Source organism: Poecilia formosa, unplaced genomic scaffold, assembly GCF_000485575.1.
Source record: "Poecilia formosa unplaced genomic scaffold, Poecilia_formosa-5.1.2 Scaffold61, whole genome shotgun sequence".
Lineage (NCBI taxonomy): Eukaryota > Metazoa > Chordata > Actinopteri > Cyprinodontiformes > Poeciliidae > Poecilia > Poecilia formosa.
In genome coordinates, this window is record NW_006800000.1 from 2,416,962 (window position 1) to 2,431,930 (window position 14,969).

At 36.9% G+C, this 14,969-nt stretch overlaps 1 protein-coding gene across 3 annotated transcripts; it reads left to right on the forward strand.

Annotated features, from left to right (window-relative positions):
* The first annotated feature begins 527 nt into the window (after positions 1-527).
* On the forward strand, positions 528-7,586 carry btbd10b (BTB (POZ) domain containing 10b). Of its 3 annotated transcripts, none has more exons than XM_007554114.2 (9): positions 528-641; positions 1,040-1,187; positions 3,113-3,309; positions 3,535-3,847; positions 3,954-4,056; positions 4,556-4,676; positions 5,470-5,667; positions 5,785-5,895; positions 6,553-7,586. In XM_007554114.2, exons 2-9 carry the CDS (start codon positions 1,087-1,089, stop codon positions 6,882-6,884), a joined length of 1,476 nt encoding a protein of 491 aa, XP_007554176.1. In that variant the 5' UTR covers positions 528-641; positions 1,040-1,086; the 3' UTR covers positions 6,885-7,586. The 3 variants fall into 3 exon arrangements, with proteins under 3 accessions (XP_007554176.1, XP_016527979.1, XP_016527980.1); XM_016672493.1 differs by having other exon boundaries at positions 530-641; positions 3,116-3,309; XM_016672494.1 differs by lacking the exon at positions 1,040-1,187 and having other exon boundaries at positions 530-641; positions 3,116-3,309.
* Positions 7,587-14,969: the final 7,383 nt, after the last annotated feature.

Genomic DNA, 14,969 nt, shown 5'->3' on the forward strand with positions numbered 1-14,969 from the left:
CCTTCCAGCCATAAAGCAAACACTATTTTAGTAAGCAATTGTCTTTTGACTTATTGTTCTAGTGGATTTATCTATTTATTGTTGTGTGTAAAAAAAGCACCAAGGAAAGATGATTTATCTTGTGTATACAAAACAGTTAAAAAGCTTGCTACTAACTTGCAACAGTAAAATACCAACATATTTCAAGAATTTGTGGGCTAAGCTTTATTGGAAATTATACTACATTTTATAATTACTATTTTTAATCTATACCAGATATTAAGATTTAGAATAAAGCTAAAAAAAAAGTTGCAATTGTTGCCTTTTTTTCTAACATGAAAACATATCCAACTTATCGCGAGATCTGGTAGTTGTTCTTCGTTTGATTTCATTTTAAGGAGACAATTGAAATTCTTGCAATACTTAAAGAAAACAGTAGCTAAGTTCATTCTGAAGTAGGTTTAATGGTCAACTGAAGCGTTTAAATTTATATAGTGAACAAATAAAACCAAACCGCACACCAGCTAAGATTCTCGCTTCGTCTACGTCAGCACGTCAAGGCGTCAACCGTTGTCACGTTGTACGTCACCTGAGTGAGTGTTTTGAAAGGGATGGTTTGCTATGAAGCTTCTGGGATTATAGCGGAAACCGAAGCAAGATAGGTGTGTATTTCTTTAATTGTGCCTTTTCTTTTGATAATATTAACTCACGTATGTGAGTAAGTTTGGTGTAAATTTGGTTTCCGTACTATTATAGAAGAAAAACTGATTATAACTTATTATTGAACGGCTAACAAAGCAAGCTAATGTTAGCAAGCTAAGTATGCTAAGTATTTAGCCCAATCGTGGGCTGACTCAGCCAACAGAAGTGTTTCCTACGTTTTATTTTCAGTGGTTCAATTTGTATGTCGTTTAAGCGCGCAAGGCCATCAAGTTTGTCTTGCATAAAACATGTAGTCGTTTAAAATTAATTTCGTAAGGTAGTTTAGGGTTTTCCAGAGGCTGACAATGATAGGGGGAGTAAACTGACTTGTTGATTTTTACCCTTTACGTCTGAACAGATAATGAACGGTGAAAGATCCAGACCAGACTCCCCCCTGTTCGGGTGATGGCAGCACGTCTGCAGTCATATGACAGTAACTCTAGTGACACGGAAAACTGGGAACGCATCACACCGAACCGACCTCGCAAACTCTGCAAGCATTCGAGGTGAGCTCAATTTGAAAAAAATGCGACATCTTCTAAAACTGTAAAATAAATACATAAATGAAAAAAGTCTGAGCTACTTATGGATGTCAGTTTATTCTGAAATTTAACTTTGTCACGCATCTCTCAAATATTTTTAGAAAAAAAAATAAGGTTTATACAGAGAATACATTTATTCTCTTTACCTTCTTAATTCCAACTCATCAATAACAATTCTGTTGCATTTAATGTGAAAACAAATGTTTTAGAATGTTAATGTTTAAATAGGAGTATCCATTCTCAGTATTTTAGAGATTGTGTAATGTTTACTGAACTTATTCCTCCATGCAACTTTAGGGAACAGAGATGTTCAGTATTTTAAGTCTTTTACCTAATGTGATGTGATTGTGGAGGCACAGAAAATTATAAACAATACAACACTTGTTCTCAATACAGAGATGTTTTTTGTTTTTTTTTACATTCAAAAGAGATTTAGGATTTCCAACTTCACAAACAAATGGTACATAAACTAATTAATTTGTTAAGGGATGAAAATATAAAATCATTGAAAGTAATAAGTTGTCTGTTTTCTTTAGTTGTAGCATTTTTCTTAAATTTTTTTCATTGCGTTGTGCTTAAATGTCATTTTGATTCAATTTTGTAATTAATTTTTTAACTCTAGACAAATTTTGCTACAAGATACTTGTTATCTTGTAGCAAAATTTGCTACAAGATAAGCAAATTTATCTTGCTTATAAGATGTACCTATAGGGCAAAATAGGTACATTGCCCTATTTTGTTTTGGTATTTATTTTGTTTATTTGTCTCAAACCTGTAGTCTAACCTGGTGACGGCCAGTTTGTTTGAATAACTAGAACTATTATTCAGATGTACTCATGCCACTGTTTTTGTTGGTTTCCGCTAATCATCTTTTTGAGTAGCTTACATTCAAAAAGAATGTAAGCTACTCACAGGTCACAGGTAAGTTGATTACTTACCTGTGACCAAACAGCTTGATCATGAGTCAGATAAGGAAGTAGATGTGAGAGGAAAGGTACAGGGTGGTGTTGAGAGGGTGGTTTTCATTCTCAACATTGGCCTTTCTAGTTTTTCTTTTTTTTTTGTTTTTGTCCCTTTGTCATTTGAACATTTTAGAATGTTGTCAGTCCAGTTGTACGAGTGATTACGGGTGTTCTACTTAATGCCTCTTGTAAAATCCTATTGGTGCAAACATACAATGCAAGTGTTAAAAGAGTGATTTACAACCTCTTAAGAGTAGATGTGTTTAAACTCTGATAATTTTCTGCTTTGAGTGACTTTCTGATTGTGTTAGTGTGGAGCTGCCCATTTTGCCCTTTTGCCATGCCAGCTTTTTTGTTTTGTCTTGTATCTGATGTTTTTAGGCACTAAATAGAGCCATTTACCATAGAAAGTTTCATATCAACCAATCATCAAGTTGTGCCCACCAGGGAACATTTTGTACATGATGCGATTGACAACCAATAATTTTAAGTGAATTTCTATAATGTGCTTAACTGTAGATAAATATGTATTTATTTTTTTTTGTTGTTGCTCTGGATAAAAATCTGGCATAATTTACATGAGTAAATGTATCCAATCCAAAATAAATGGAAATTGATGTAATGGGGGAAAAAAAAATGCACACACACTGTTTCATTTTATGTGATCTTTAAAAAAATGTCATGACTATCTTGATAATTCATGAAAATACTTAAAAAAATAAATAAACTGATATATCAAAGCGTAAGTACATGGAGTCGGAGACAGTGTATTCACTGGGCAAAATGGGACAAAATAGTAATTCCTGGAGCCAAAATGGAAAGCGGTATATTAAACTAGAGCAATCGCATTGTTACAACTTCAATGGAAATGTTTTGGCCTTGAGGAAACGAAGGAATGAAAAGTATATGTGGTTTTCTCTTATAAAGCAGCAGTCAGGCCAGAGCTTCTCGAGTGGAGGCAGAACAGAGGAACATGAGCTTGCATGGTGCCAGTGGGGGTTGCGACCGCTCACGTGACCGCCGTCGTTCCAGCGATCGCTCTAGGGACTCCTCACATGAGAGAGAAGGGCAACTAACCCCCTGCATTCGAAACGTCACCTCACCCACCCGCCAACACAACAGTGGTGAGTAGAGAGCCTGCATATAAGTCATGTAATGGTTCTCCAGCTCCTGTCGGTCACTATTGAGAACAGCCGACTGAAACCCAAAGCTCACTTGTGGTTTACATATCATAAATCCAACAAATAATGCTTTTTTTTTTAATAATGCATTTTAACCTGGATGCTTACAGTTTAACTTATCCTCCAAATTAAAATTTAATTGAGAAACTGTTGTTCCTTTGTGTGAAGATCGAGATCGAGATGGTCCTTCATCAAGGCCCAGTAGCCCCAGGCCTCAGAGAGTCTCACCCAGTGGTTCCAGCAGCAGCGGAGTTGTGAGCAGTCGCAACAGTAGCTTGTCTAGTTCTGACGGCACCTTCAAAAGTTTGGGCGCCGGAGAAATGGTTTTCGTCTATGACAATCCTAAGGAGGGAGGCGCAAATGCCCCCGTTGGAAACCGAAACACGAGAACCTCAGAGAGAGTCACTCTGATTGTCGACAACACACGCTTTGTAGTAGACCCTTCCATCTTCACTGCACAACCCAACACCATGTTGGGCAGGTACAGCACAATAACACTCACTGTCTGGTGTAGTTTTTAACTAAATTAAACATCAGATGTTCTTCTCGCTGGATTGAGAATATAAACCTGAGCTTCTTTGTTGCAGGATGTTTGGCTCTGGAAGGGAACATAACTTTACAAGGCCCAACGAGAAGGGGGAGTATGAGGTGGCCGAGGGCATCAGCTCAACAGTTTTCCGAGCAATTTTGGTCAGTTTCCTTCTAATGTTGTCTCTATTCATTTAAGAGCTTGTAGACTGAAATGTGTACATAATACACCTCATGTGTGCTTTTAATTACTCCTAAGCTAAAACAAATCTCCTTTAAAGTGAACTAATTTTCATTAGAAAGACATTAATAACAGGACAGTGTGGTCAAACAGTTTGATGATAAAGATGAAAAGACTGGATTATTCTGCTCTTATCACATCCAATTAGTTTACAAAATTTTGTCTCATACTTTATTAATTATTAACTTTAAAATGTTCTTGTGTGTGTAAATGAATGTTGCTTACAAATAACCCACCTAGTGACAATTTAACATACAGTAAGAGTTTTAACTTGTAAATCTCAGAGGTGTAAAATACACAACCAGGTTACTTATGTCACCTTAATTAAAGCTTTTGGTTTACTTGTGTATATTTTATGAGTTAATGGATCCACAGTGTTTGAAACAACTGTCTTCTTTGTGATTTTTATCTAATTAACAGGATTACTACAAATCTGGGATAATCCGTTGTCCAGATGGAATCTCCATCCCTGAGTTGCGGGAGGCGTGTGACTATCTATGCATCTCCTTCGACTATAGCACCATCAAATGCAGAGACCTTAGTGAGTTCCCCTATGTTGAGGTTTTTACAGTCGCACATTAAGGCATGCAGCTTCAGAACAGCAGTGTCACATTTTCATAGCACTCTGTCAAAAGAGGGAAGAAAAACACATTTCATCGGTCAGAGGGTGCTGTTCCAGATTTCTGTGGATTAATTTAATTTAGACTCAGACGAACTCGAGAAAAAAAACGTTCAGAAAATTTAGCACGACTTTTGTTTTTGATGCAGTAGCTAGAAGAAGAAGGCTAAATCCTTGGTGCCTTCAGTGTCTGAAAGCTCCTTTTGTTCAGCACTGCTAAACATTGTAGATTAGGACTGTTGACAGCTGCTGCAGAAATGCTGCCGATTGTTTTGACATGTTTTGGCCAGGCTTAGATCTATTATAGTCTATTTAATCACAGTTCATCAGCACCGATTCAACTTTCAGGACACGAAATTTTTAGTGTATAAAAAATTTATTTTTTATACACTAAAAATAAATTTTGATCAAAGTGTTTTTAAATATGCATACTTGGAAAAAAATGAGCAAAAAATGTATTTTGAGATTTCTAATACTTGTATGTGAAAGCAGGAAATTAAATAATTTTTAGAAGTTTCCATAACACTCTTTTCTCCATCAATGATGATGTCTATTGGTAGTGCAAGTAAACTTTTTTTTTATCACTTTTTTTCCTAAGCCTTTTCTAAACCAGGGCGGCCAATTGGCCTGTTTGAATGATCTGTGCACGTTTACTGCTTCGGTGACCTTACTGAAGTAGATCACATTTAATTTTGAACTCGTCTCTTTTTCCCAGGTGCCCTGATGCATGAGCTGTCCAATGACGGCGCTCGACATCAGTTTGAGTTTTACCTCGAGGAAATGGTTCTGCCCTTAATGGTGGCCAGTGCTCAGAGTGGAGAGAGGGAATGTCACATTGTAGTTCTGACAGATGATGATGTGGTGGACTGGGATGAAGAGTATCCACCACAAATGGGCGAGGAGTATTCACAGAGTAAGTGCCTGCCTGCTTCTGCAGAAAACGGACACTGATGAGGTTTTGTATTTTGTGTTCACAGCAGAAATGTGTGGTAAATTTAATTTAATAACCTTTTATTTGTTCTCATTGCAGTTATTTACAGCACAAAACTGTACAGATTTTTCAAGTACATCGAGAACCGAGACGTTGCCAAATCAGTTTTAAAGGAGAGGGGGCTAAAGAAAATAAGGCTGGGTATTGAAGGTATGCTGGACTTTCCAGGAAAAATGTGTTCTGTGTTTTTCCAAGTAAAGTCAGACTTTCATGAAATGTTTGTGGAAGAATTTGACTTCATGATTTAAAAAGTGCACTGAATGTTTCACTTGGAGGCTTTTTTCTTTTACTGGAAAAATTAGGATTCAGATTTTGGTTAATTGTTATGTTATTTTATGGGATTGAATTAGTGTGTCTCACTGATGTCGTACTGATTCACTTCTTTAAAAGAGAAGTAATAGTTAATTTCAGGGTTTAGATAAAAGGTTAGCAGGGATGAACTAAGGTTAAACATGTCTTGTGTTTTCAGACTTTATTCCCTATTCTATTGTGTTTTCTCATTCTTTCATTCATTCTTTCCTTCCTTATACACTTTCTTTCATACTTTCATACTTATGTCTTTTCTTCAACTCTACATTATTCCCCCCTCCCGTGTGTGTGTGTGTGTGTGTGTGTGTTTCTGATGGACTCCCTTTCTCTCCTTCCTTTCTTCCTTTTCTTTTTCAGAAAGTTATCTGGAAAAGGAATTTGAAATATGGAATTTTACATAAAATGTGAAGGAACCCTGTTAAAATAATACGAGTGTTTAAAGAGTTTTAATTGAGATTGGCAAGCGTAAAATAAGAACTGCATATATTCTGTCAACAGGTTACCCCACTTATAAGGAGAAAGTGAAGAAGCGCCCAGGGGGTCGCCCCGAGGTGATCTACAACTATGTGCAGAGGCCCTTCATCCGCATGTCCTGGGAAAAGGAAGAGGGCAAAAGCCGACATGTGGACTTTCAGTGCGTAAAGTCCAAGTCCATCACCAACCTGGCTGCAGCAGCTGCAGATATCCCCCAGGACCAGCTGGTTGTGATGCACCCTGGCCCACAGGTGGATGAACTGGACATCCTACCCAATCACCCACCCAGTGGGAATCACTACAGCAACAACTACAGCAACGAGCCTGATCCTGATGCACCTTCACCTGCTGTCTGAGGACTCTGCTCCTCTCTCAATGCCTCTGCCCCTCTCTTACTCCTCTAGTCCTTTTCCCAGCATGCTGCAGCATGGAGCTCCTGGGGCACCATAACCATATTGCCTTGACACCTCCTTTGCAGCCTTAGAGCCTCAAAGAACCAGGAAGACTGTAGAAAAAGAAACATGAGGAAACGGAGACTGGTACATGAAAGAGTTCACTGTTGTTTTCTTTTTTTTTTACTTGACCAAAGGAATTTATTTTTGTTTGGAAACAAATCTGTAAAAACACTTGGTATTAATATTATTATTATTATTTACATTGTTCTTGTACATTAATTTGATGGGTTTGGCTGAACACTTGTGGTGTCATTGTTTCTTCTTGGTTTTGTCACACAATTTTTGGAGTGACCTCCTCAATGTGCTTTGAAGGGAAGACTTGTGAAAGGAGAAAAATCAATCCAACTGGTCATGGGGGAAAAAAAAAAAAATCAGACATAACCATTTAGTGTCATGATCTCCAGCTGAACTCCTCACAGATGTCTTCAAAATCCTAGCCATGGGAAATGTAGTCATTGGCTGGATTTGATGTGATTTTATGCTCCTGCAGCCAAGATATTCAGCAGAGCACAGGCTGTCGTGGTCAGTTTGTTTGTGCTGAGCTTGAATTTGTTGTTTAAAACTGACATGAAATCATGAAATAAAGGTGAAATATAAACATTATGTATGAGCCATAATTACAGAATGTTTTGCACACTTAAGTGTCTCATCAGTCCTTCAAAAAGTATAAAAATGTTGACTTTTTGAAGTAGTTACATTTTTTTTAATTTCTCAGCCTCCCTCCTAAAGTAAAGCTAGAAAAAAAAAATTGCATTTCCTGTGAAAATACAGCGTGAATGCAGTAAACTGAATATTTTTAGTGAACATTGCAGAAGCATTTGAAGTCAACTGCAGGAGAGTTGCAGAAAAATAATAAATTGGCAGAATAAAGAAAAAGCCTGCAAATAGAAAAACAGAAGAGGAGTGAAAGCTTTCAGTCAAAGCAAAGATCCCACCCAAAGAGTATTAGAAATTTGTGAAGAACATTGTTTACAAAGCTAAACTGTAAGGTCATAACAGTTGACGAGCTTTAATTAGCTAAATGCTAATTCCCCCATATCTGCACCTGTATGGACTCTCCAGAGATCTGGGGAACATCAGGCCACCCTACCTTCAACTAAGCTTTGTTTATAAAAGAAAATGTGTACAAAAGTTAGGGTTACCACCTTTCAGAAAGTAAAATAAGGGACGTCCACCAGACACAGTTTGTGTCTAAGTAGAACTTCTGTAATGTACGAATATTTATATATTTACGATTTGTTCTTGAGATAGCCAGTTAGATTATTTTGGCTGATATCAGTGTCAACTGGTGGTGATGTTGGAACGGTGGGCTAATTTATTCAGATAGGTCAAAAATAACTTGAAAGCTAATGAGAAGTTTTGCAAATGGGCTTTCAATAATTATCATTTTAATATGCTGCGCTTCAAAAGGAGGGTTGTAATTAAGGTTTTAAATAGGTTTGGAAGGAGTGTTGGAATCCAGGTTTGAATTAGGATTGAGGGATGGAATTAGAGTTGGAAGGAGTCCTGGATTTAGGGTTGGGAGTGTGTTTTAATTATTATTACTATTAAAGTACAAAACACTCCGTATAAAAACAAAATGTTGAAACAAAAAGCTCTCACGAGATATTTCATGAGTGGCTATAACTTCTTCTCACCACATGTGGGCAGTAGAGAATAACTGATTTCTAATAAAAGTCCACATATATTTCACAGGATTTTATTCTCAATAGTGTAGACAGAATGTCTATATAAATGAGTTATATAGATCCTAATCCTAATAGCATTTTTTTCCTCCAGTTTCTGGTTAAAAACTATCTGGAGCCACAAAAACCTGAAAAAGTACACGACTCCTTGAGAAAAATAACATGTACAGTTGTTGCATGCTTTGTGGATAAATTAGGAACCACATTTTTTACGTGTTAGGTTTTGAAGCAAACAAAACTTTCACACATAAAGGAATGCATTCATTTTTCTTAATAGGACTACATTCGGGGGAAGACAAGGGGATGAAATATGTACAACTTGATTATTTTTAAGTATTTTTTTCTTTTATTTTGGAACATGTCTTAGTTCTACATCATTTTCAGCCAAAGTTATTAAGAACCACTGTGAGAGCCACAGGTTGCAGACTTTTGGTTTAACCTCTTAAGCTGAAGTGAATCCACTCAGACTTCAGCCCACAAGAAGCTTAGCAGCAGTCAGAGCTGGAAATAATGGACCTCTATGGGAACTTGTACCCAACACATTTATAAACTCTACATTCACTTTTTTGCAACTTCTGTTTCAGATTAAAATGTTTCTCTCATTCTGAAGTTACAATATTTTTCACACATTACAGTAACAGTTCAATTTTTGTGGAATTTTGTCACAGCGACCTGCGAAATAAACTAAAAGAAAATGGCATTTAGAAACCCATTTCAAGTGTTGAACGCAAGTTTGCTATTTAGAGTTAATGACACCGTTATAGTTTTCAATTTCTAATTACAGAAGCACACGAGTCAGGTGGTTTGAACCCATTTCTTCTGTTGACTGAACCTCTTCAGGGAGGTTTGTGTGGTTATATGTCAGTCTCACACGGTCAGGTTACGTTAAATTAATTTAGCAAATACTGCATTTAGGTTTGTTTTTTTTTTTTTTTTTGCTGCAGCCACTTGTTATTTTAAGCAATTAATGTTCAAGCCAAACTTTTTATCTATTAGTGTGGTGAACATTTTTAGTCAGGAATAACAACTTAAGCTTTAAAATGGATACAAAGAATTTTCCGAACATCTAATGCAACCTTTCAATCTGTCAACAGCTGGCTGAGGACAGACTCTGGTGTCTTCTAATTTAATATAATTCAGCCAAAGAAATGCGAACATGGAACTTAAGACTTTGCTTGTCTCTAACCATCTGCTTTTTTGCAGGATTACATGTCGATACGGCACATCGCAACGTGTGGAATTTAATTTTAGACACTGTGGGTGGTTTTAAAATGCTGTGAAACAAACAATGGGAGACTCATCTGTGATTTAATCTGCTATGGTGTCCATGTTTTGTTTTTTTTTGTTTTTTTTGCCATTTTTCAATCTATCACTTTCATCTCTGCCCAAAGAACATGATAATTACAAACCATAAAAGTTTCACACCATTAATTTTGAAGCATCATCCATCCGTCCATTGTCTATACACCAGGGAGGTGCCTGTTTCCAGCAATCATTGAGCGAGGGACGGGCTACACCCTGGACAGGTCGCCAGTCTATCGCAGAATCATACAGGACAAACAGCCATGTGTGTACACTTGTGCCAAATGGCAATTCAGAGTAACCAATTAGCCTAATTTACTTGCTTTTGGACTGTGGGAAGAAGCTGTGGCACCCATAGAGAATAAAAGCTTGTTTGAGGAAAATACGCAAACTCCAGGCAAAAATATTTGAACTCAGGACTTTCTTGTTGCAATGCAGCAGTGCTAACCACTGTCTCAGCATGCAGCCCATTGCGCAATGAAATATTGTAAATTAAAATACCTAGGCTTATTTTCTTTATCAATCCCATCTGCTAATGCATCCTTTCACAATGTATTGCTATAAAGTTCATTTCTATCCAAGATTTTCTCAGATATTCAAAGATTTGGATAAAACTGATAGATGCTGTTGTAAGTTATTTTAGGTTATCGTTTTTGCCTTTTAATGATTGGCATCAAAAGGGATACTATGTATCTTATGTACTTTTTTGACTCTTACCTCTGCGACACACAATTTGTAATCCTGAGAAGAAGCGGAAAGAGCAAAAACAAAAAAGCTGTACAATGTGAAACCAGAGAGGGAAACGACACAAAGGGTCAAGAATCACGCAAACGTAATTTAAGAAGGAAAGTACTAATAGCTTGATTGTAGCACAGCAGTCATAAAAATCCTAATCATAAACAAGGCTGCAGACGACTTTGGCTCATGTTTTACGATGTTCGAAGCAAACTGGAACGCTTTTTTTCTCCAGTGGGTTTTGCATTGCATTCTGTATTAACTAATAAAGACTGACTCACTCTGGGGTGATGGGGGAGCTAACAAACAAAAGAACTTCTTTAAAATTCTTGTACATTCTTGAATTTGCATGCTTGTGTTTTGCAGTTTCTTCCAGTTATGTCCAAACTTAAAGTCACAATGGAAACTGTGAAGCTGCTGAACCACAGAGAAGGAAAATATTATTTATCTGATCAGATTCTAGTCATAACAAACCAGAGAACTGAATGCTTTTGTCTTCATAGTGGCTCATAGCCTTTTGATTTTTCTTTTCCTGTTTTGGATTTCACACATCTCCCCTATTCCCGCAGAATACTTCATCTGCTCTGTCATCATGCTCTCTACTGGTGTTTAAGATCCTGGTTTCCCCAGAGTCTCACTGGAAGAACCAGAGGCAGACCCAGATCATGTGTGAGAGACTATAACTCCAATCCGACCTGAGAATGCCCACACTGCAATTAAACTGTGTGGACTTATTCCTTTGTCACTGCGGTAATGTACATGCTGCTTTATAGTCTTGCTGGCAGTACATGAATCATTTAAAAAGGAGCATTTGTCCTGTTTTGTGTTCTGCTGATTGTCAGCAACAACTACATGTAAGTGGTTATCATACACACCAAATGAATTGTAATCAATCCCCTCTCCCAGGAATGAGCTTTTCTGACTTCCTGCGGCAAGCTGTGCTGCAAATGCTGGTTTGTGACTCAGCAGTCGACTGCTGCTTGACTCCAAAGCCTTCCTTTAAAAATTTTATTTTTCTTACAAAAAAAAGCTCTCAATCCAATTGACTCCACATAATTCCTTTCTTACTATGTCACCCAAATTTCACTTAATCCCTCATCCCCACCAAATTTCTTGGCTTTCCATCTACATACTAATGAAGATTTAGACATTCTTTAATCAGGCCATGTAAACGTCCAGCTTGTCTTACTCTGGACTTACTATTTTAATTGGACAAAAGATTCTATTCAGAATATGTAAATTGCTTTTTTTTTTGTTTCAAAATAGTTTTGCCAAACCTTCAAATTACAGAAACTCTTTCTTGACATAAACTATTTTTTTTAATATCTTGTCATAGCTTAAGTGAATTTCTGAAGAATTAAGAAAAAGCAAACGCCAAAAGAAAACATTCAAAGCATATATAATTCCTTCCTTATTAAAGTTTAGTCTTTCAAGCACCAGATTCCTTGCAGGGATCAAGATTCCTTGTAGTATCTGGTTTCCCACACTGCTTGGTCCCAGATGACTGGTTTCCACAACAACACTCCATAATAAGGCCCCACCTTCAATAGGTCAGACTTCCACTTAAGTGTGATGAGTGCTCTCCTGCTCTCCATGGAGATTATTTCTCACTTGTCTGTCTCTAATAGGAATCGGTATCTCAACATTTTTGAGCGTTTGTCTCTCAAACGCTACGCATAAACAAAAACAACTCCAAATGCAAAAATTATATTTTTTACTAAGTTTCAGATTTTCTCAGGCAATCCTCACTCCATTTAACTTGCATGCAGATAAAAACTTGGGCATATTCCAAGGAATTACAATAGAAAAATATGAACATAATTTATTGTTTTTTTCCATCCTTAGTTTATTATTATTTTATTATTATTTTATTATTATTTATTATTTTAGTTTATTATTAGTTTATTTTAGCTTAGTTTATTTTTTTTTTCCAAATCTTTCGTTGATTAGCAACATGCATGTATTTTCTAACTAGTTGGCTCTTTGAGTGCAGCTCTGGGGATTTCTCTTTCTTTAACAGACTTCCAGCGTCATAATGAGAATATATGAATATGGAGGGGGAGAAGTTTGTTTTATAAAAATGACTATTAGGTTGTGTAGAGTACATACAAGCAGCCATAATGTCAACAGCTGTAAACAGCTGTTCCTCTTGTACATATTCTTTCTCGCTGTAGAATGATGGACTTGAGGTGACTTGGATTGGTCTTTTAACCCTTCGCATGATGAACGGGTTTGATTTTGAACCTAATTTTCATTTAAACGTTTACCAATTTAAATGCTGCACTCTTAAAAGCAACTATCTGCATGCTGGTTCACCATTCCACTGAATCACATGCTGTCACAGAACGATCTACTGGTGGGTGTCAAAATCTTTTGGTGCCATTTAATTTCAATGTTTTGAAGGGGATTTGGGAAACTATCTCTTAAGAGAGCCAACCAGCAGATGGAGTCAAAATAAGTAAAAGAAATTTGACACCATGGATTTGAGATATTTTACCCTGCAGCGATCAAAGTGAATATGTTGACAAATTGTTTAACCCAAAAAGTTCTGCAACAGAATCTGTGTCTGTTAAGCATGACACCAAACGTTGCAATTTGATAAGAAAGAAGGAGAATGCCAACGGAGGTTGCAGTGTTTGTTCTGCTGAAAGGATATGGGGATTTTTGCCTACAGCAGCCTCTATTTACTTTTTATAGAGAGGAAGACAGTCAATGAACTTGAGATACACCCAGACCTCTCCAGGTTTTTTTTTTTTTCTGTAACTGATATTCAAGTCACACCCATAATCGACAATTAAAGAGTGTGGAAAAGGTAAAACAAGACTATATGCCTGATAGTCGGAAGTAACCTCCATTGTGTTTGCAGAGGATGGAAAAGCAAAGACTAGCAAAATATTTTCCTACCCTTTTGATTCTGCACTACCTGTAAATTAAGCAGTTATTGGAAAGTAACGAGGACGCTGCTGACAGAGTTGCTTCAACAGGAGGCGACAGACTCGGAAAGAGACTGTACAGTACCCCACAGGCGAGGTCACCACACAGCCTTACAGGATTAACACACCTGCCACCAGCACAATAGGGTCTAATGAGAGCACACTGGTGGCCTCGGTCTGCTAGCAGCAGGGCGACTGCTCTCCAAATGGCTTTCACCTCAGCGCCGGTATTGAGGTCCTGACTCTCAAGTCGAAACCTTCATTAGTGGCTTCATGCCGGATCTCTTGGTGAGTCTGAACAAAGGCCGACAGGAACACAGAGTGACACATTCCAGGGATTAGGGAACACTGACAACTTGGTGCCATTAAGAGATGGTCACTTCTTTTCCTGAATGCTAGGAATTTGCTTTGAAAGCAGAAAAAAAAAGATATTTCAGCTTAATCAATTTGACAATGTGATTTCTTTTTCTACTTATTATTTCTGATGAAGTTTGAAGTAGTGTTCACGCGAATTTTACAATAGGTGAGTTTCAGTAAATGTGACATTTGAAGTAGATGTAGAAGTCCAATATCAAACACTAGAAATATGTTCTTAAATAATATTTTCTGGAAGTATTGACTAGATTTCACCAAATGTTTTTTTAAATTTTTTATTTTTTATCATTTTACATGTATTTAATCGATTTTGGTTTCATTAATTTAACTTAAGAATAAAAGTCCCACCTTGAGATGCTACTTCAATTCCACAAAATGTTTTCTTCCATATGATGCCATTGATTTTGTGAAATCCACAAGTCCCTCCTGTAAAACATGTTGAACATGTTGTTCAACACACTATGAATCATTTTTTCAGGCTAACAAACTTCCTCCATTTTTCTACAAATGTAGCCAGGTTTTTATGGCCAAATGTTTAAACTTTCTTTTGACCAGACCATGTGACATGTCTACAAAAACTAAGACATTTGTCTGGAAATTAAACCCCAGGAGGAACCAGACTTGTGGGAGTTCTCAATTCTTTTGGCTGATTTTTCTCATGACTTTTCTCAGTTAAACAGGATGTTTGAGGTATTATTCACAGGTGGACCTTCCATCCAGTCAGATATTGTGAATTGATCTCAGAAGCGTACAAAGTCATGACAATATATTCTGGTTTTGCCCAAATTGTGTCATAAAAAAAACAGCAATGTTATCAAATACAGATTTGAAAGAAAACAACGGTTTATAAGAAAGAGCTGAAAAAAAAAACATTGAACTTTAGTGGCTTTGCAGATGTTTGCTTAACCTTCATAAATGTCCTGGTTTTGTAGCTCTAGGGTATTAAAACAAAACTT